At 35.2% G+C, this 23,455-nt stretch overlaps 1 protein-coding gene across 1 annotated transcript in view; it reads right to left on the bottom strand.

The window, feature by feature from the left end:
- The window catches only part of UBR1 (ubiquitin protein ligase E3 component n-recognin 1), a 133,268-nt gene that overhangs the window by 59,809 nt on the left and 50,004 nt on the right, over positions 1–23,455 (bottom strand). Inside the window, exons 6-20 of the mRNA XM_007081724.2 lie at positions 20,543–20,681; positions 19,524–19,586; positions 19,153–19,276; positions 18,287–18,394; positions 17,552–17,640; positions 14,913–15,011; positions 13,785–13,942; positions 11,236–11,335; positions 10,474–10,602; positions 6,883–7,063; positions 4,460–4,521; positions 4,069–4,179; positions 3,291–3,356; positions 2,923–3,024; positions 1,387–1,450 (exon numbers count right to left, since the gene is read on the bottom strand). Coding sequence (XP_007081786.2) covers positions 1,387–1,450; positions 2,923–3,024; positions 3,291–3,356; positions 4,069–4,179; positions 4,460–4,521; positions 6,883–7,063; positions 10,474–10,602; positions 11,236–11,335; positions 13,785–13,942; positions 14,913–15,011; positions 17,552–17,640; positions 18,287–18,394; positions 19,153–19,276; positions 19,524–19,586; positions 20,543–20,681 — 1,595 coding nt within the window. The remainder of the gene's footprint in view (positions 1–1,386; positions 1,451–2,922; positions 3,025–3,290; positions 3,357–4,068; positions 4,180–4,459; positions 4,522–6,882; positions 7,064–10,473; positions 10,603–11,235; positions 11,336–13,784; positions 13,943–14,912; positions 15,012–17,551; positions 17,641–18,286; positions 18,395–19,152; positions 19,277–19,523; positions 19,587–20,542; positions 20,682–23,455) is intronic.

Here is a 23,455-nt window from a genome sequence, read left to right as displayed (position 1 = left end):
CTATAAATTAGCCAAAGAATGACTTTTGTGAAATGAATTCATTTCAAATAGATCATCCCTCTTAACATTTGTAAAGCACTTTATAACTTTCAATTTTTTCCCCCTAAAACAGTATTCTCTAGAAATTTAGTGCTATAAGAAAGCTCAGAGATCACATAGATTACCTTCAAATTTTACAAATCATGAATCTAAGACCCCAAAAATGTAAATGGCATGCTTCTGATAGTTAATATATTATAGATAATTCCTAAAAATCAATAATACAATATGTATTATAGACTATTATATAGTTAATATATAGTATTACATAGTTAATGCTATATATTAACACATATATATTAATGATAATATATATTATATATAATGGTAGTATATATAAATAATAATATAATATATATTATATTAATGATTATACATATTAAATGATAATATATATAAATGATAATATATATCTCATTAATATATATTAATGATAATGAAAGTAATGAAGTTACTGTACTCAGGAATATAGCAGGTATTAACAAAAAATCAAATCACATAGGAGGAAAAACCCAATAAATTTAGATAAACACAGTAATAGCAATAATAAAACAGTAAAAATATAAAACAGCAAAAATATAGTACTAGAAATTCTTCACACACTATTCCAAGAACAAACATAAAAATTCTCAAGTTTTTATACTTTAATAAAGTATATCATCAATTTAAAAATCTTTTACACATTTACAACTCACTTTGCAATGGCAATGAAGTTCACCACACTTTCTGCTGAGACAAGCAGCCAGTCAGTAACTAACTCTCTGAAAACAAGTAAAATGAACCCATGTTTTCAGATTTAGCCAGGGGTAGAATCCTCACTAAGAACTAACAATAAAAAGCATGTTTGCTGCCATAAAGTAAGAAACAATATCCAGAATGAGAAGTCAAGAAATTTTACTTAGCTCGTAAAATCAACAAAGTCTATAATACAGAACATTAAAAAAAAAACAAAACAACCAAAAAAGTATGGCCAATATTTACCCAAAGTAAAAAGAATGACACAATGAAAAAAAAATTTTTTTTACTAAGACCTATATTACTTTGAAATTTCACATATAAATAAAATTTTTAGCACTCAATGTATAGGTATTTTTCATCTACATTTCTAACTAGGATAATCGTATTCCAGTAAAACAAGACCAAATAATTATAAATCAGGTATTGAAAAACAAAGATGTAACAGAACTGTGCTTTTTAAAAGCTAGGTTTCTAAACACATCAATCATATTAGTCACATTAATCTCTAATATTCTATGCTGTATTTGCGAGAAGGGTAAGATGATAAATTATAGTTTTTATTAATGCTCTCTCTGAAAACAACTCATAAGATTAATGTTTTAATCTTACCCACAATATAGATGAGGACTTGAAGCATTTCTTCTATTAATGTATTATATTGTTTAATCAAATCCTATTGAATCAAAAAAGAATAAATTAGTTACAAAAGAACCAAAGCCTTTACAAAACATACATTTCTGGATCAGACTCATGGTTCATGCAGTCCAGTATTTTCCTTCAGACTGCAGCAGAAAATTAGGTGAATAATTCCCTTTACTGACATCAGATTCCATAAGGTTCACAATACCTGGCATATAATAAGAACTCAATACAAATATTATTTTCATTATCATTACCATATAGCCTTAAGTCAACAAACTAATTCTTATGACTTCCTTCTTACCTGGGTTGGTGGGACAGTGGCTTCAAATAACAGATACCAGTTCGTGAGAATACTCTTCCTTAACACCCCTCTTACTTAAGCAATGTATAGCAAAATGAGATACTCATTTTTCACCAAGTATAAAACATGACTAAAAATTAGCTTTGTATTTTGTATCCTATTCTTTGGTCCTTTGCAAGTAACTTCTAATTTGAAAGAATAAAATAACATGATTCATAAATTTAAAGTACGTAAGGACTACTTTATAAGTTTGTATCAAATATGAAAGCAATGAAGATGTAACAAAACTACATAGTACAACAAATTATAAGCTATGAAAAATGTAACAAATACAAGTGAAAAATATCCTTATTAAATAAGGAACTTTAACAGAAACTGAAAAAGGGGAAAGGGTTGGAAAGATAATTTACTATCAGAAAGGGGGAAAAAGGCCAATAATCATGAAAACATGGTCAACCTCAATGCTCATTAAAGAACTACACCTACAAATAAAAGACCACCTTTCACCTACCACATCAACAAAGAGTAAAGATACTAGTGCCACTACAGAGGTACACACTGCTAAAGAGTGTAAATCTGAGTACCTCTTCTGAGAGCAATGTGACAATATGTATTAAGAGTCTTAAGAAAAAGCATACTGTTTTCTCCAGGTAATCCTCTTCTAAAAATTTATCTTAACAAAATAATTAGGCAAGTGTTTAAACCCTGAGGTACAGAGATGTTTATAAGACCAAAAAACTAGAAAACCTCTTCAGCAATTCGGGGATCAAAGTATAATGCAATTGTACAGCGCAATACTATATAGCCTTTAAAAATTATGATATAAAAAAAAGTGGTGGTATATTTATTTAAACCTATCACAACATCTCATTAAGCACAGAAAGCAAATAACCAAATAGCACATACAAAATGATCCAATTTTTGTTTCAAAAACAAACAAGACACCAAAACTTAGAAGGTGATCATTTCTAGGAGGCAGTCTTTCATGTGATTTTTCTTCTCCTTTTATTAATCTAAACATTCTAACTTTTTGTAGAGTAAAAACAGTACATATGTGCATATGTAGATATACATGCATGTTATGTGTATATGTGTGATTTTTGGAAATACACATAAAGAAATAAAAATCCTAAATATGATTAAAATTGTTAACAAAAATACTTCCTTTGGAATTGATACACATGTCAGTTTCTGTTGCTTACCTGGTCTTTTGTGGACATAGTCTTGTTAAAAGCATCAGCAAGTTCATACCTCTGAAGTACCAGTAACAAGAACCTGTTGGGATCCATTAAAGATGCACCAATCTGTGGAAGAAACGCAGCATGACAGTTCCATGTGTATTAAATGAACAAACATTTGTCTCCAGTAGGACTGTCAGAAAGAGTATAAAGTAAGTCTGCAAAAGATAATGTAGTAATCCCTTCCATTTTTTATGATACCCTATTAAGTTTTAACAGTGAGAAAAATTTAAGTAAATAAAGTTAAAAATAATTACTGTATCTTTTCTCTCCCTCTACAAGGAATCGAAGAAGGTTAAGACATAAGTATCCAAAGTAATTTCAATAGGTACCTGAAGCATAATGATATCTTTATCATACATTTCTTCTCTGCACTTAACATCTTGGTAGTAAAACACCTGTAAAATAAAAGATAGAAGTGGCATGAATTGTTTTATTTCAAACAGAATTCTTAACAAACACTATTCCTAAAACTTTCTCTAAACCAGAAACTCCAAGAACTCCTTAGTGGCAAAAAAAAAAAAAAAAAAAAAAAAGCTGTAAATCTATGAATCACTAAGGGATTCGTGAGATTTTAAAGTAAGGAAATATGGCATGAAAATACTTCCAAGTTTAAAATGCTCTTATTATTACTCTCTCAACATGTGCAACAAAAGAATTTATTTCCTCTGATTTAAAAATCCCCACTTCTATAAAAGTAAACTAATTTCTACAATCAATCATAACACGATTTTTCTCCCAAGTGGTATCTTTACAAGTCCAGTTTCCCCATCTTTTAGGAAAAGTACTTCTCTTTATTTGCTCTAGAACAGAGGGAAAAATTGTTAAAGTGGCCTTCTATTAAGAAAGGTGATGGGAAGACTATAGGTCTCCAGGTAAGGAAATCCTCATAATGTTAATGGGCACATTTCTACTGGCTATCACCTAATCTATCTACTCACTAGGAGAAATATCTACATGGTTACTAGAACTTTCATTTCTGAGTTCATATAAGAAAACAGAAAGCAAATAGCAAAATCCAGAGACACAAGGTTAAATTATATAAGAGAAAAAACAATCAGAAAATTAACACACTCACATTCACATGAATGTGAATAGGCCTTGCCATACCTGGCTAATGAGAGAGAGTCCATTTCTTCGCCACATTTCAGCAACAACCTGGGCAACCAACACCAGACAACGCAAAGGATATTCCACTAGTACCTCTACCTGAAAGTCCTCCTGAAAGAGAGGAACAATTTCATTATTTTTCAGAGGGCTTGGATGTGTCTCAAAGTCATGGCACTAGACATTCTTCAGTTTTCTCATCTGTAAAACGGATGGGCTCGAATGAGTTAACTCCAAGTTTTGGTGATTTAGATTTCAATGTACTTATATAGAAACCTAAAATTACTAAATGGGAATTATCCAGGTAGGTTTCAACATTTTTCTTCCCTCTCATCAACCAAGAGGTGTTTAGAAATAGGGTATAAGTAAATCAGCCCTTAATAGAGTCACTTACAAAAGGCACAAATTCATGTAGTCTTGAAACGGCACCCAGCCTGCTTAAACGCACATGAAGACCTAAAGGTTAAAAAAAGAGAGAGAGAGAGAGAGAGAGAGAGAGAGAAATGAAAAAGCAATAAACCCAGTTAATGTATCCCTCATTAACTCAAGTTCAGAAACTTATGAGGTTTAAATATATATTTACTGAGTTTAGAAATGCAAACTTTTGACTTCTAATTTTAAAACATAGTATTATTAATGTATTTAAGATCCTACATAGTGCAAAGTGTGTTTACACGTTATATAAAAATACTGTGCTGCCTCTCAAGACATCCTTATTCTGCTCTTAACTAATCAAAAGAAATGAAAACTAATTTAAGTATTTCTTTTTGTAAAAATAGAAGTGACGTAAAATCACATCAATTATACCATGTGCAAAAACTAAAAATGAATCAAAAACCTAAACATAGGAGCTAAAACTGTAAAACTCTTAGAAGAAAACAGGGAATAGACTTCATGACATTGGATTTGGCAATAATTTCAAAGGATAATATCAACAGAGTGAAAAGGCACTCCAAAGAATGGGAGAAAATATTTGCAGATCATATGTTTGATACATAGCTAATATCCAGAACATACAGAAAGCTCCAACAACTCAACAACAAAATATCTGATTAAAAAATACACAAAGGACTTGAACAGACATTTCTCCAAAGAAGATATAAACATGACCGGCAAGCACAAGAAAAGATGCTCAATAATCACTAATCATTGGAGAAATGCAAATCAAAACCACAATGAACTGGGGTGCCTGGGTGGCTCAGGTGGTTAAGCACCCGACTCTTAGCTTTGGCTCAGGTCATGATCTCATGGTTCATGGGTTCAAGCCCCACATCAGGTTCTGTGCTAACAGTGTGGAGCCTGCTTGGCATTCTCTCTCTCATTGTCCGTCCCTCCCAGGATTATGCTGTCTCTCTCAAAATAAATAAATGAACTTAAAACAACAACAACAACAAAAACAATGAACTACCACTTCACTCATTAGGATGGCTATTAAAAAAAACATACAGGAAAGAAGATGTGTTGGTGAGGATGCAGGAAAAAATGGAACCCTTGTACGCTGCTGGTGGGAATGTAAAACAGTGCAGTTGCTATGAAAAAGAGTTTGGTGGTTCCTCAAAAAATTAAAAAGTAGAATTACTTTATGAACCAGCAATTACACTTATGGTACATACATCAAAGAACTAAGAACAAGGACTCAAACAGATACCTGTACACTCATACTCACAGCAACATTATTCACAACAGCCAAAAGGTAGAAGGAACCCAAGCATCCATTCGTAGGCAAATGGATAAGCAAAAGGTGGTATATACAAACTATGGAATATTATTCAGTCTTAACTAGGAGGGAAATTCTGACACATGCTACAATATGGGTAAACTAAGGATATTGCACTAAGTGAAATAAGCCAGTTATAAAGGATATGTATATGATTTCAGTTAAGTGAGGTACTTATAGGGGTCAAACATACAAGTGGAAAGTAGAATGGTGACTTCCATAGACTGCAGGGAGTGGGGGATTGAGGAGTTATGCTGAACAGGTACAGAATTTCAGTTTGGGAAGATGAAACATATTCTGGAGATGGATGGTGGTTGATGACTGCAGAGCAATATGAATGTACTTAATGCCAGTGAACTATACATTTTAAAATGGTTCAAATGATAAATTTTATGTTATATGTATATTTACCACAATTAAAAATATAAACGTAGAGGCATCTGGCTAGCTCAGTCAGTAGAGCATGCAACTCTTGATCTCAGGGTTGTGAGTTCAAGGAAGCATGGAGCTTCCTTACTTTCTAACTAACTAACTAAATAGAAAGCTGCTATCAGCATTCTTCAAAAATAAATAAATACATACATACACTTACATAAAGTTATTAAAAAAAAAAACCTGACAGGACCAATTTACATGGAAATGCAAATCAAAGAATGATTAAAGAGAATCTTATTTCTTTCTTTTAGTGGTGAAAGGAATAACAACAAAGATAACACACTGGTGTAATCTCATAGAGAAGAGGGTTAAAAACCAGTAACAATGTGTGTTAACTATACTTCAGTGAAAAAAACCCCACAAAAACCAGCAACAAGATTTTACCATATTTAAATTGGGGTGGGAAATGAGTTACCAAGTTAATCCTTCAGTGTATATTAAAAGGATTCATTAGCTGACCCAAATAACAAAAGGCCCAGGTAAACAAGCATCCCGAGATCAATGTTCTGGTGACAACTCTTTGAAGGACAGTGACAGTTCTTAACTGCAGTGTGATATGAATATGTTTGTATATAATGAGTACAGAACAAAAACAGAAATAGTTCTACTACTCTGAATATCTAAAAAACAAAGCTAATAGAAAGATGCAAAAAACAAACACTCACCAGCAAGAGTCCTGGAGAGTGGCAGATGTATGCTTACAAGATCTTCAGATACCTTGTATGACTTAGTTTCCAGAGTATGACCCCACAATTGTACTACTGTCTTGCTACTAGATATAAAACTTGTACTGCACCGCATCACAGCTTTGTGACACTCTTTATAAGCCACCAGTAAGAGTTCTTCCTAAAAGGAAATTAAAAATGTACACAGATTAACAAGTTATCTACTTTACCACACCATTCAATAAATATTTAGTAAATATAAGCACAAAATTGTTCCATGTATAGCACAGTTACTTCCACAGGATCTGCAAACTAGTTGGAAACATAAGACAGACAGACACACACACACACACACACACACAATCAAAGTAAAACATTTTAAGTACTATGTAAATTGTACAAACGAATTACTCTAAGAGGGAGGAAAAAGAATTACAAACAAATGGGAAGACATTATTTGTGAAAGCAGTTTTGAGTGGGGTCTAAAAGAATATGCAGAATTTATGGGGAAAAATGAGGTGACAGTGGTATAATAAGCAGAGATATAAGAGTAAACAGAGAAAAAAGGGGAAGTACAACTCTTGTGCAGGCAGTGTAAAGGAATAAACACTAGATAAATGAAAGGCTTTATGGATGAAATTAATGAGCAGTGCAGCTGGAAATATGCCTTGCCACCAGTATGGGAATATACTGATGGTGTCTCAAGTGTAACAATGTCAACATGCTGCTTCAAGAAGAATTAATGGGTGTCAATGAAGATGACAGATTGGAGAGAGTGATGTTAGGAAACAAGGGAACCAACAGGAAGATTACTATGAAGTCTAAGTCTAAGGTGATAAGGGTCTTAACTAGGATGGGGGCAGTCAGGGAAAAAGAAAATGAACTCACAGGAAATAAGTTAGAATTGTAAAATAAACTTAGGCTAAGGAAAACTCACATCAGGGAGAGAGGAGTCAAACTCACTTTTCAAGACAGTGTTTTTCACACTGATTTTATCCTGAGAAACAAATGCTATGGTCCAATAAATTTTGGGAATATTCCACTTAGAAATTAGCACACTGAATAATTTAAAGGGCTTGAGGGGCGCCTGGGTGGCTCAGTCAGTTAGGCATCCGACTTCAGTTCAGGTCATGATCTCGCAGTTCACAAGTCCAAGCCCCATGTCGGGCTCTGTGCTGACAGCTCAGAGCCTGGAGCCTACTTCGGATTCTGTGTCTCCCCTTGTCTCTACTCCTCCCCTGCTGGCACTCTGTCTCTCTCCTCTCTCAAAAATAAATAAAAACATTAAAAAAAATTTTTTTTAACCATAAAGGGTTGGAAAAGTTCAGTGGCATTAGAAAGAAAAATCATACTTGATTTTGTTCAACCTAACATTTCTCAATCTTATGTGAACATAGAACTTTTTCCCCCTGAAAACTCTGCTAACATCTAACACAGAGAATGCAGTGGCTCTGAGATTTTCTGTGTGGATGAATGTATGAATCATAGTGTCATTGTCTTGATATGGCATGAATCACAGCCATACGACTCTGAACGCACCCAATCTCATCTGAATCAGTGTCATTAATTGAAAACTGGAAGTCAAGAAGGGAAAATGTTAAGTTGAAGTAGAAAGAAATGATGACAAACCAATTTAATATATTCTGAATTTGAAATGTAAGTGTAAGATCTAAGCAGGAATGTCTAGCACACAAATAGAATACTATAGCTCCACAGTTTTAAATGAGGTGGTAGAAATGAAAGACCTGTAAGAAAGAGAATATTCAGAATGTATCATTTAGTAGTCAGAAGGAATTGGGGAAAAAAAAAAAGGCAATCAATGATTGAAATGTTGAATCAGTAACAGAAGTATTATAATAATGTAGACTTGTAAAAATCAAAGGGAAAGAAAGTTTCAAAAAGATTAGGTATTCAAGAGAAAACAATGCTACAGACATTTGCAGGAAAATGGGGACTTAGAGTAAGACCCTCTGAATTTGGTTACTATAAAGATCCTCTGAATTTTTTTCAAAAAGCAGTTCCAATCAATTTGTAAGGGCAGAAGCCAGACCCTAAAGAAGTTTCAGAAGCTAGAGAGATGACAGCAAGTATAGATGGCTGCAGAGGGTTTGGCAAATGTCAAGATGAACAACACATACTCTGACCTCATCTCCAACAACTATGCATGCCTTCCATAAAGGTGATGGTTGCCAAAAAATATGTGCTCTGGCTAGTTGCTGGACAATATTTCCTGTCCTTATTGTTCCACAAAGCTACAGTGCTAGATTAAATTCTATCATGTCTGTATGACTGCCACTCTGAACCTGTGACCAACTGCTGGTGGGGAAGCAGAAGAGAGGAGGAAATAACAGAGCTCACAGTTCACAGAGGTAGCAGAGACAAGTAAGGGGATTTTACTCTTGTTGATGTTAAGGACAGGTGCGTCCTGTGTGTGTAGGCAAGTGAATCAAAGAATGGGAAATACCAGAGGAGACAAGTGAGGAAGCCAACTCCAGGATGAAGTAATGTAGCTCAGGACCAAGAGCCTAGGTAGAGACCTTAGTTTTAGAAAGAAAGGAATGCAAAGAAAGAGACCAATTGTGAAGACATAGAGAAACGTAGTGAATAGATTATGTCATGTCAGCAGCACAGAGAAACCAGGGAAAATGAAAGAATTTGACTCAGATAATGGTGATTTTCTCAAAACAGAAATAAATGAGGTCATCCTTCCCAAAAAGGGAATCTGGGGTAGGACTGTGTGTTTGAAGAGGATTATGGTCTCAAATTATTGTGTAAGGAGATACATTAGCTCTGTGTTTGGAAATTAATATTCTTAATGGTTTAACATGTACAACAGAGCTCATGATTGCATAAATATCCACTATTCTCTACTACCAAAGTATTTTAAAGTCCATGTAGTCCTAATTTTCATATTATTAGTATTCATGTCCAAGGAAATAAATGAATACACAAATAAATAAATGTATTTTGTTGTATTGTTTTGAAACATTTATTTTTGAGAGAGAGAGTACCGGTTGGGGAGAGGCAGATAGAGGGGAATAGACACAGGATCCAAGGCAGGCTCTGCGTTGACAGCAGTGAGCCCAACGCGGGGCTCGAACTCACGAACTATGAGATCATGACCTGAGTCAAAGTGGGATGCTCAACCAAATGAGCCACCCAGGCACCTCTGTTGTATTTTTCAAACCCCACTATTCCCAGAGATAAATCAAACTACCATGGAGCACATTTTTAAATCAAACATAAAAAACTGGATTTTCTTCCTAAATTCAGGAAGACAAGTTCAAATACACAACTATTTAAATAATAAAATCTTATAGCAAGGAAGTCGCTACATAAAACCTTATTACTGATAATCATTAGAGCACCTAAAACCCACTGATCCTGGGGCACGTGGATGGCTTAGTCAACTGAGAGTCCAAGTCTTGATTTTGACTCAGGTCATGATCCCAGGGTCATGGGATCAAGCCCCATGTTGGGCTCCAAGATTTTCCCTCTCTCTCCCCTTTTCCCTAGCTCACACGCTCTCTCTTTCTAAAAAAAAAAAAAAAAAAAAAAAAAGCACTGATCTTACTAACAAATTTTACTTACATCACAAGCACACCACTCTTGGAACATGAGTAAAATATTCTTCAATTGCATCTGTATAGCAATGGCAGCCTCCCAGTCAGGATCCACTTCTATGTGTTGCCCAACCTGTCTTCTGATTTCTTCCATTCCCTATAAGAAAAGAGTGATTACACACACACACACACACACACACACACACACACACACACGCACAAACTCTCTCTCTCTCTCTCTCTACATATATATATATATATATGTATATATATATATGCATATTACACACATAGGCCCTTTTTCTTCGCTCTTCTACTGTCAGAATATGAAATTGTCAGAATTTATAATCATATATGCATAGCTTTTTAACATGGCTATTATACAAGGTCATAATGCATGGGTTCAAATCCCAGCTCTGTCACTTTCTAGCTGCATGACCCTGGTCAAATTATTTCTAGACTTCAATTCCCTTATATGTAAAATGAAGATAATAACAGTAGCTACCTCATAAGATTGCTATGATGCTCAGGAGAGATAATGCATGTAAAGTGCTTACTACCATATCACAATCAATAAACATTACTGGTAATAGCAGTAGTTAACTGAAGTATATAGAATTATACCTATTAAATATCTATTAAAGCGGGATCAGTAAAGCAGTGTTTAAATTTTATTTCTACTTTGCTAGATATAGTCTTCCTTACATAACAACCACAATTTGCTTAAAAGAAACAAAAACTGGGGCTAAATTTTTAATATTTATCTTACTGATGAATAGAAATATCATACCTGCATACAGGTAAGAATCTTCAAAAAAGACCGAAAACCTTCAAGGAACTGCATTCTTAATCTTTCTGTCCATACTGTAGGTTTGCTGATCAGGATATACCTATCATTTCAAAAAACAAAGAAATATTTCACTTCCCCATTTTGTGATAATTTTAAGATTTTCAGAGCTAAAGACAATGTTGATTCATCAAAACTATGGATTCTGATTTCTTAAAGTAACAAGAAGCTCTGGGCAGAGCTAGAATTATACAGCAAAATGTGAAGGCTCTAGAGAGGCATATGTCAAAGCTAAGCCTGACTTCTCAGAAGTTAGTCTACTTAAGTGAACTTAGAAGCAACCTAGCCTGTCACATCTGGACAGCCACAGTACAGATTTTCCAGGAGCTCAGAATGTGTTATTTTCCCCTTCTCCTTGTCATTATAGATTTCTTGACTTAAGTAAGGATGTTAAGAAGTTGTAATAAGCATCAGAAGACTGGAAAACTTTAAAGTAAACTTTCAAACCAGTAACCCTAAAGTTTTAACATACGGCTAAGTATCTAGAGGTGTGTTAACTCTCAATTATTTATTGTAGAGAATAACTAGAGTCAGAAATTGATAAAACAAAATAAAATGTGATAAAACAATGAAGTGATTATGCACAACTTCCCTGGATAAAAAACATAAGTCAGCTACAAGAATATTTCACAGTAATGAGAGCAGCAGTATAGAGACTTCACCTGTACAAAGAAGGAATAATGAATACTCTGATTTAACACTGATAATTTTAAGTACTGCCATTTGGAATTTTTGTGTATTTTTTGCTTGTTTGTTTTGCATACATGTAATTTATGCATAATTTGTGAAGCACGCTGGTAAGTGATGATTCACTACTGAATTCATCTACCATCTCTGTACTGAGGTTGTGATGACATAACAATTTGCTGAACTTTAGAGAAAGATGTATAATCATATTTAAAAACTGAGGAATCTGAAAAAATCTGGAAACTTCTTCCTTAATAATATCAAGGATCCAATGCATAATTCTAGAAATCTGTCAAGTGTATTTTTAAGCAGACTATTTCTAGGTTGTTTGGAAGTATGTTTCCACCTCTCAATGCACTAAATGGTCACTAAAAGTAGACAAAATTACTTGCCTGGGTGGCTCAGTTGGTTAAGCCCCTGACTCTTGATCTCAGTTTAAGTCATAATCTCACAATTCCTGAGATCAAGCCCTGCATAGGGCTCTGCACTGACAGCGCAGAACCTGCTTGGGATTCTCTCTCTCCCTCCCCCACTTGCACTCTCTTTCAAAATAATTAAATAAACTTAAAAAATTTTTTTAAAAAAGCAGAGAAATTTAGAATGATTTTTCCCCCTTGGAGATTAGAAACAATTAATCATATATATATATATATCCCTTGGAGCACTTTATTTTAAACAATAAACTAAATGAAATGCTTTTGTTTTAATATATTCTTAAAAGAAAATATTTTAATATTTTTCTTAAAGTTTATTTATTTTGAGAGAGAGACACAGAGAGAGAGAGAGAGAGAGAGAGCGCACAAGCACGAACTTGAGCTGGGAAGGAAGAGAGAGGGAGAGAATCCCAGGCAGGCTCCTTTGTCAGCACAGAGTCCAATGTGGGGCTCAGTCTCACAAATTGTGAGATCATGACCTGAGGTGAAATCAAGAGTTGAACCCTTAACCAACTGAGCTTCCCAAGCACCCCAAGAAAAGAATTTTTTGAAGCTTATGATTTACTGAATACTTGAAATATCACAACTCTTATAATATTCACCAATTCTAAAATAAATGGAAACTTACTTCTTTTTTTTAGTATTTATTTATTTTTGAGAGACAGACTGAGACTGTGCAAGCAGGGAAGAGGCAGAGAGAGAAGGAGACACAGAATCCAAAGCAGGCTCCAGGCTCTGAGCAAGGTGTCAGCACAGAGCCCAACACGGAGCTCTAACCCACAAAGCGTAAGATCATGACCTGAGCTGAAGTCAGATGCTTAACCAACTGAGCCACCCAGACACCCTGAAACTTATTTCCTTTTAAGTCCAATGATCCCAAATGTGATGTTATGTGATTTCAACTTTAGTTTAAAAGGCAACTCTAGCCTCTTCAGCCAAAAAAAACAAACAAACAAACAAAAAGTATCAATAACTTATTTGTATGTATGAAAGGAGTTAAAAAGAAACTCACATCAACAAGATTATCTGAAAACTATGCACAAAGAGACTACAGAAGAAGGACAGAACCAAAGTGCATGAATGAAAGTGAGTGAAAGACATGGTAATTACAATGGAGATACATTCAGTGACCCTGAGAGACCCTATGTTCCTGTAACAGGTCCCTCCTTAATACCTTCCTTATTAACCTGGTTTTAACTCTATAAAAAGCGTTCACTTAAAACAATTATTAACATGACACATTAAAAGTTCTTTGTACTTGTCATGATTATAAGGAGAATTCTAGATAACCAAAAGGATCAGTAGTTTATTTATAAAACGGAATACAAAAGCACTGTGATTAACAGGTAACTTTTGACTTGAACAACTTACTTTAGATCACATATTACTGCATATACTCTTCCCAATTTGTCCTGGCTATAACCCTGGAAGTTGAATTTATTGTTCCTGTCCAAGTATTCAGGCAAAACTTCTAGCAGAGTTTCAGTAATGACAGAGATAACGTTCTGTTCTTCAATAAGATGTCGAGCCTGCAAATATTTCAAGAATATTGTCTTTATAATTAACTCATGATAGTATGGACTTAATTTACTCACGCATTTGGCTGGTCAGTGAGTCATTTTAACTAAATGTTTACTGAGTACATAACCCTTAGTCTCACAGAATAGCTATTTCTGAGAAGTTTTTTTCTAAAGGTAAAAATTCCTTACTCCCCAGTAACTAGAAAACACCTGTTGGACACTCCAAGCCCATCACACAGATTGTCAACATAAATGTTTACCATCAATAATCACATGATGAGCAAAGCAGAACAAACATAGATATACGTCATGACTTCTATCATATTACTATCTATTCCCGCATCTCCCAGTCACTCCTAATCCACTGTCTACTCTCCATCTTCTTCTCTAGCCTTTGAAATGAGAAGGTAAGAATAGTTAACCAAACCACCCAGAAGAAACAGGAAAAGAAGTAGTACCAAAAAAAAAAAAAAAAAAGGCAGAATTTTCCACTTTCCTCCCAAGCTTAAGCAGCACCATATCAGCACCTATCTCATGCAAATGCTTCACCGTCATACTTTCCCCTCCAGCTTTGTTTTATCTTCATCTATCTGCCCCTCCCCACCAAACAATAACTAAAGAACAAAAGAATAGCCAAAAAAACAAAAACAAAAAAAAAACCCCCAAAACAGTTTGGGTATTGAAAAGGCACTCCTCTTAAGTTAGCCTGGTTTCTGAGAAACCAGCTCTTGTCTCCTCTCACAGGGATCGGGACTTTTGGACAGCAGTCATGCTGTCACTCCCACTCCACAAACTACCTTGTCCTCAGGTCCCACTAAAGTATGCAGGTATCAATGAAGTATCATTCAATCTTCCAAATGAAATTAGCCCAATATAGAGATTTTGACATCATTTTAATTTGATTTGATACTAAACAGAGTTCTTAAAAAGCAAAACAGGTTTTACTTGGGAAGACTGCAAAGAAATGATCAATACATACCAGGGTAGGAACAGTAAACATCTGAACTGAGAGTGCAGTTACTGAGATACTTCTGTCATGATCATCACTAATATACTCTTTCTGCAGCTGTTTATAATACTGAAAGATATAATAAATGGAAAATCAATTCTAAATTACTGAAAACTTTTAAAATCCCAATTTTAATACATGCTATAGATGTTTCTATGTATATGTGTACTATAATTCCTATTTCTTTTTTAAGATTTTTTTTAAAAAGTTATCTCTACACCCAACATGGGGCTTGAACTTATAACCCCGAGATCAAGAGTTGCATACTGTACTAAGCCAGTCAGACACCCCTATAATTCCTATTTCTTAGAAAAAGACAATACAGTGAATGAAATATAATAATTTTTTTTTACATTTATTTTTGAGAGACAGAGAGACAGAGCATGAGCGGGGGAGGGGCAGAGAGAGAGGGAGACACAGAATTCAAAACAGGCTCCAGGCTCTGAGCTGTCAGCACAGAGCCCAACATGGGGCTCGAATTCACAAACCGCGAGATCATGACCTGAGCCGAAGTCAGACGCTCAACCGACTGAGCCACCCAGGCGCCCTAAATAAAATATATTAGAAAAATAACAAACAGGGGTGCCTGGGTGGCTCCGTTCGGTTAAGCATGTGTCTTCTGCTCAGGTCATGATCTCATGGTTGATGAGTCTGAACCCCACATCAGGCTCTGTGCTGACAGCTCGGAGCCTGGGGCCTGCTTTGGATTCTCTGCCTCCCTCTCTCTGCCCCTCCCCTGCTTACGCTCTGTCTACCCCCCCCCCCCCCCCAGTCTCTCTCAAAAACAAGTAACATTGAGGTGCCTGCGTGGCTCAGTTGGTTGGGCATCTGACTTCGGCTCAGGTCATGATCTCAAGGTTTGTAGGTTCGAGCCCCACATCGGGCTATGTGCTGGCAGCTCAGAGCCTGGAGCCTGCTTCGGATTCTGTGTCTCCTTCTTTCTCTGCCCCTCCCCAACTCATGCCCTCTCCCTGTCTCTCTAAAAAATAAATAAACATTAAAAAAAAAGTTTAAAAAATAAACATTAAAAACAATCTTTTAATATTAAAAAAAAAGAAAAATAACAAACAAAAGACCAAACATGAATTCAGTTAACCCAATCTCGCAGAGCTGGAAGTGTTAACTATAAAAGGTATAAAAAGCCAAAAACCAACACACACACACACACACACACACACACACACGCGCACGCGCGTTAAAAAAAAAAATCACAGAGAAGTGCAGTGGTACAGTATATCCTTTCTCTAAACAAAGCCTGGGACAACCTTTAACAGATTCTATCCCAATGGTATAGGGCAGAGGCAATATTCAAATTATTTAAAAACTGATATGACCTAGTAAACCCATCAGATTCATTCCAGCCTTAAGCAAAATGAATGCCAGCTGCAGATAACTTCTCAACTATACTAGCTGAAAATCAAACCTAATATACTGGGAGAACAAAAATAATACATCCACTCATGTATCAAGCATCATGTTAGATCCCTGAACCACATATTTAATTTTATCCACTAGAATTTCTACAAAGAAGTAACCGTGGTCAAAAAAACAAAATTTAAATAGGAGAACTGTTTTCATATAAGAAAAAAAACTCATTTCAGATCACATATATGGTCCAATATTCTATCTCTTAAAGAAGAGTTTTAGAAGAATAGAGTTAATAGCTTGAGTAAGAGTTTTAGAAGAATAGAGTTAATAGCTTGAGTTGTTATCATCTTTCAGGAAATGGAATGTCTCAGTTACTTTTAACAATCTACTCCTAAAATCCAGAGAGTGCAGGTTTCTTGTCCCACAGTATCATTTGCTTTCAACTGTCATTATTTCACTCTCTGCTTCTAGTTCCATCCTGGATCCAGCCTTTTAAGTTTTATAGAACTGCCTGCAACCCAAAATCAGAAGAAACCAACAAGTATCCACTGGATACTTTTTAAAAACTGTTTTATTAATTATTATCATTTTTTAAAGTAGGTTTCACACCCAACATGGGACTTGAATTCACAACCCTAAGATCAAGAGTCACATGCTCTACTAACTGAGTCAGCCAGGCACCCCTTGGATATACCTTTGTATGAGGCAAAGTGGAAGATTCAAAAAGTCTGTTATGTATTACCTTGCAATGCAACTTGAGAGATAGACCCCTCTGCCCAAAAATACATAAATAAAACAATGTAAGGGATATACAATAGATTAATAAAACAAAAAGCTGTAAGTTTTATCTTTATGTTTTAGCCTCATTAAGTATAACTCTTGCCTGTTTAATTCCCTTTAGCATGCATATCTGTTCCTTTTCGATGCTGTGTCTTTCAGCTAGTCACTTCTTGTTATAATTTTATTTGTTATAAGACAGACAAATGATCAGGAAGAATGAATGCATGTGTAAATGTGGTAACCTCCAAATGCTCTGTCCAGGCAAATAATAGATCTTTTTCCACCTATCTCCTCTTCTAGACTACTGCTTCCATACTATCAAATGTGAAAAAAAAAAATGAGCCTTTGACAAATCACAAAATTAAATTCTAAATTCAAAATTATCCCCTTTGTTTCTACAACTCTCTTTACAAAATGTTTTTCTTTTTCTATTACTGATATGTATTTTAAAGACCAATTACCTTCACAAATTCCATAGCAAAGAATTTTTTGTATTCCATCTCCATAAAAAAACTGCTGAAGATCAATTCATGAAGTATCTTACGGGCACCTGCAGATAATTTTGGGGGGAAGTGGAAGAGAATCACCAAGGCAAAAAAAAAAAAAATGCCAGCTATACGAGATGGCAGAATATTACCAAAAAAATTAACATACTAATAGACCTAAAGGAATCAAATATGAGTAGTATTTATTACATTAACATTTAATTATATTAATACTTAATACTTAAAATACTTACACATGTGCGTTTTCCCTCTCATTCTGCCCCTCCACTTTACCTTACTTCATTCTACCTCATCCAAACTTTCTCTATTCCTTTTTATTCGATTTCACTCAAAATTACTCTTACTCTGTCTTCCCTTCTCTATCCCCTTTAGCCTTCTTTCTCACCTTTTACTTTTTGTTCTACATTTGTATTGTAAAAATAAAAATGAACATAGTGTTAATAATGGCACCACTACATGAATATATACTCTTAAGTATTCTTTATTGGCCCTGACTAAACAAAATGGCACTATAATTAAAAGGCAACATCCCCAGGTTTTAACACAGAAGAATACACACTGATTGGTTAACTTTCCTTTAAAATATAATATCTTATCAATCAAGATCACTGATTTAATAAACAAAAAAGATTATAGCTCTACTTTAAGGTCATGCTTCATGGCAAGCAGCATAAGCAAAGACCTACCTACCTTTATAAAGCTTTGCATCCCAAAGCATTAACCTGCTTATGAGACAGGGATTCTCAGAGCCAGGTTCTTCTCTAAGGCATGCTTGGCAAAAGATCTGTCTAAAGTCACCTATAAACGAAAGAAGTCAGGTAACTTTTATTCTCACAATATTTCTTCCACAAGTACATTTCCTACAATAACATGAAAAAAATTAACATTACTTTCCCACAGTCTGATATCAAGAATTCTATCAATATAAAAGAATCGAAAGCTTTACAAAGTATTAGCTATGGCACTTGAAAAGCAATTCTGGGGGCGCCTGGGTGGCTCAGTTGGTTGAGCATCCGACTTCGGCTCAGGTCATGATCTCACAGTTTGTGAGTTCGAGCCCCGCGTTGGGCTCTGTGCTGACAGCTCAGAGCCTGGAGCCTGCTTCTGATTCTGTGCCTCCCTCTCTCTCTGCCCCTCCCCTGCTCATGCTCTGTCTCTCTCTCTGTCTCAAAAATAAATAAAACATTAAAAAAAATTAAAAAAAAAAAGCAATTCTGAAAATTAATCAAAATGTATAAGCCAAAAAAATTTTTTAATTTTATACTCAATGACATTTTTTTAAGTTTATTTATTTATTTTGAGAGAGAGAAAGTGGGAGAGGGGAAGTAGGAGAGAGGGATAGAGGATCCAAATCCATCAGGCTCTGTGCCAACAGCAAAGAGCACGATGCAGGGCTCAAACCCACAAATTGCAAGATGATCACCAGAGCCGAAGTCAGACGCCTAACTGACTGAGCCACCCAGGTGACCCAGTATACTCAATGACATTTTAAACTTTGTGGCTATTTCAAAAACCAGTAGTTTATGAGAAATAAGAAAAACAGGTAATATGCTTACTTGAATAGCTCATAATTTTGTTCATCCAGGAGCCAAGACGCAAAGCAAATTTCTGGTGAGCCATAACCTCAGAGTGTAATACTTCTACGTGAAGTGGATGTTGAGAGACATTTTCTGAATGACTCTACAAATGAAAAAAGTATTTAAAACAAAACAAAAAACTAGTTTTAGAATTTTTATCTTGTTTTAACGAAGTAATCTATTTTTCCAAAAAAACATGACACTTATAGCTTCAAATCTCTGGGACTAAATGGCCCAATCCTATCTTTACTTAGGATGCCAAACCACTTCAACATTGTAATTGTTCTACTTTGGCTCTTGTAATGTGAATTCCTCTTAAAATTCTCCTTCATCCTAATTCAGAAAATTACCTTTATATCTTCCTTTGCTTCCTGACAAGCAGCAAAAGCACCTGCTTTGACAGCCCGACGACCCTAATTATAAACAAACATGAGAATTCAGTAGTAGAATGATAATCCCAATCAATAAGTAATGTATAGCCCAAAGGCCTAATGAGCTCTGAATTATTATAATTATGTGCCAACTGCCTAAAAGTCGTAAGATGGACAATACTTGGATGACAAACCTAAATGTTTAACACATTTGTGAAGCTTCAGAACTTTTGATACTGCTCGTAGAGAATATACTTTAGGATGCTGGATTTTCTCCTTGGCAATAGTATCAGTTCTTTACTTATTATAGTGTATTCCATTCCTATCCAAGAATAACTTAGGTTTTTACTGAACTCCTGCTATATATTTTAAATACTTTTCATGAATGAACTTACAAGTTCCTCAACATGTGTTCCATAACACACTTGTGATCCACTAGTGGGTTACAGGTGTGACCAGGATATTGATTCCTCAAGCCCTAGATCACTACACTTACTAATGCCACACTGCTTCTTCCACTATATTACACTCCTCTCACGGACAGGGATTAGGTTAATAATACTTTTTTACTTGGAAAGACATTTTACTTTGGAAAGATATTTTTAAAAAGCAGAACCACAGAATCAGTATTACGCTAAAAATAGTTGTAATAACATTAAAAAATGTCAAAATTCATACATTCATGCACTCCATAAATTATGGAATGCTATTTCAATAAATTATAGAAACAGACTAAAGCTGACAGTCTTAACTACTTTTTGCCAGAATATTCAATAACTTTCTAATTATTTAGAATGAAAGAGGAAAGGTAATAGTTATCTACAATTATGATACACAGAAAAATCAAGTTTTAACCAATTTACCTAGGACCTAAGAAATAAAGAAAGGGGATGACTGTTCCCAACACAATACTAAAGAGCACTCAGCAAGAGTTCAGTCAACACCCAATTCTCAGGAAGCTGACTTAAGAGAGCACAATTCAAATGAAGCTCACGAACCTCTTTGTCTATGGCAGTGGTGTGCAACTGGGCCTCTGCAAGCTCACAGTCAAGAGCCCTTTGTAGACTGTATATGACGTGGTCATATGAATGGTGTTCATCATTGAAAAGGACACAATAGTATCTTTCATTTTTCTCCCTGTTAAAAAAAAAAAGAAGATATATTCAAAAAAAAATTTTTTTTTACATTTTATTTATTTTTGATAGAGAGACACAGAGCAGAAGTGGGGGAGGGGCAGAGAGAGAGGGAGACACAGAATCCGAAGCAGGCTCCAGGCTCTGAGCTGTCAGCACAGAGCACAGAGCCCAATGCAGGGCTTGAACTCACAAACCGCGATATCATGATCTGAGCCGAAGTCGGACGCTCAACCGACTGAGCCACCCAGGCACCCCCAAAAAAGATATGTTCAGATACTGAAACAAATAAAGGAAAACGTGAAAAATAGGCTAAGGTAATATACAACATCTGTAACAAAGCACCACCATGTAGTTTCTTATGTATGAGAAAGTACCACTGTAATAACTGATACAGGAGATTATTTCAAGTGGTACAGTGCCATGAAATTTTTAAAACCCTGATAAAAGCACTACTGTCTCCATTTTTAAAAATTATTTCCAGGTGTGAATGATTACTTTCAGTTTAGTGGGAATATGTCTTTAATACTACTTACTCTTAACCCTTGCTAATCTCCTACTGTGGCAAAGGGAGACAGCCTTGGGCTCAGGACCTTCAAGCAGGCAACGATAAATAGTAAATAACTAATACTTAGTTTTCATTGAATTTATTCTTACTTTTACCTTATATTTAATTAATAAATTAATTCATTTTTTAAAGTTTATTTTTATTTGGCGGGGGGGGGGGGGGGGGGGTGCACAAAGTGAGGGAGAGAGAGAATCCCAAACAGGCTTCCTGCTGTCAGCATGCTGACAAGACCTGAGCTGAAACCAAGAGTCGGATGCTTAACTGACTGAGCCATCCAGGCGTCCCACCTTCCATTTAAGTGATACTGGTTTTATAGAACATTTAACAAAAATGTGAACAAAAAAAGGTGTATAGATTTAAAGTGCTAGCACTACCATTTGACTGAGGGACCTTAGGTTGCTTAAGCTTTTAGTCTTGCTGAGATGACAAAGCCTCTTCTATCTTTAAAAGAATATTAACAGGGGAGCCTGGGTGGCTCAATCAGTTAAGTGTCACACTCTTGGTTTTGGCTCAGGTCATGATCTCACAGTTTCAGGAGTTCACGCCCCAAGATTGGCTCTCCACTGGCAGTGTGGGGCCTGCTTGGAATTCTCTCTCCCTCTCTCTCTGCCCCTCCCCTGCTCGTGCTGTCTCTGTCTCTCTCAAAATAAATAAATAAAATTTAAGAAAAAAATATAAAAAGAGTATAATAACCCATTTACAACAACATGGAAAGAACAAGAATGTATTATGCTAAGCAAAATAAGTCAGAGAAAGACAAATATATGATTTCATTCATGAAATTTAGGAAACAAAACAGATGAAAATAGGGGAAGGGAAGGAAAAATAAGATAAAAACAGAGAGGCAAACCATAAGAAACTCTTAAATAGAACTGAGGGTTGCTGGAGGGGTGTGGGATAGGCTAAATGGGTGATGGGCATTAAGGAGGGCACTTGTTAGGATGACCACTGGGTGTAAGGGATGAATCTCTAAATTCTACTCCTGAAACCATTATTACACTGTATGTTAACTAACTTGGATTTAAATTTAAAAAATAAATTAATTTTAAAAAGACACACATTGCTACTCAAAAAAAAGAAAAATCAGCAACAACAAAAATAAAAATAAAAAGAGTATAATATCTACATTCAAGAATGGTGTAAGGATCTTATAAAAATGTGAAAACACAAATGTCAAATGTTATTATCAGTTTTAAACAGTTTATAATATGCTTTTACCATACACTCAATAGATTCCATAACTCTAAGAGGAAAATTTTCTCAGGCCTCTTAGAGCTCAGGAAACAGGTTCAAAAAGACTTCTCCAGGGGTGCCTGGCTGGATCAGTCAGTAGACTCTTGTCTCAGGGTCATGAGTTCAAGCCCTGAGTGTAGAGCTTACTTTAAAAATAAATAAATAAAAGACTTCTCTATGGTCACAATGCCAATAAAACCATGAGAAGGCCTGAAACTCAGGTCTATGAATCTAAAGTCTGGTGCTACACCATATACATACTAAAAGCTCATGCAACCCTCCCTTTTCAGGCAGGCAGAACACTAGTATTGTTTACCAACACAAAGTTTCTTGAAAGGTTTCACCGACATTATCACCTATCTGAAATTAAAGCCTTTGTGAATGCAATCTCTGATGACCTTTATTTCCCCAAGCATTTTATGGCCCAGCAAGAGTCAAAACAATATATGTAATGTCTTTATAAATTAGAATTTTTAGTTCTCTCTCCTCCTAAAATAAAACAAACAAACCCCAATAAACTCAAAGAACAATGGTATTTAAATTTATAATGCAATTTTGTGAAATCCCAGTATTACACAGATAGAAAAATTCCCACAAGGCCCAAACCATATTTTCAATATCAGGTCTGGAATTCTCTTGTGGATTTATAAGGTAAGAGCAAATATTACTGAGACTGAAAGACTCATCGCTGTTAGAAAGTGCTGGGTTTTAGTTTAAAAATGTTAAATCCTTCTAACTGAAATAATCCTAGGTATCAAAGCACATGGCAAAGAGCTACCTCCTCATTCCTACCACAAACCTCTAGGGAAATCTGGAGGTTGATCTAGGGCAGGATCAAACTGGGCAATTTACTTCTCAGTTTAACTGGAATGAGAAGCTGCCAGATCATTTAGAATAAGACCCCCAAAATGCTTTTCCTTCTTTTGGTTTAACTTCTGTTTAGTGCTAAAACAGAACATCTCATATAAATGGAAATT

Source organism: Panthera tigris, chromosome B3 (genome assembly GCF_018350195.1).
Source record: "Panthera tigris isolate Pti1 chromosome B3, P.tigris_Pti1_mat1.1, whole genome shotgun sequence".
Classification (NCBI taxonomy): domain Eukaryota; kingdom Metazoa; phylum Chordata; class Mammalia; order Carnivora; family Felidae; genus Panthera; species Panthera tigris.
This window is presented reverse-complemented; position numbering and strand designations above follow the sequence as displayed.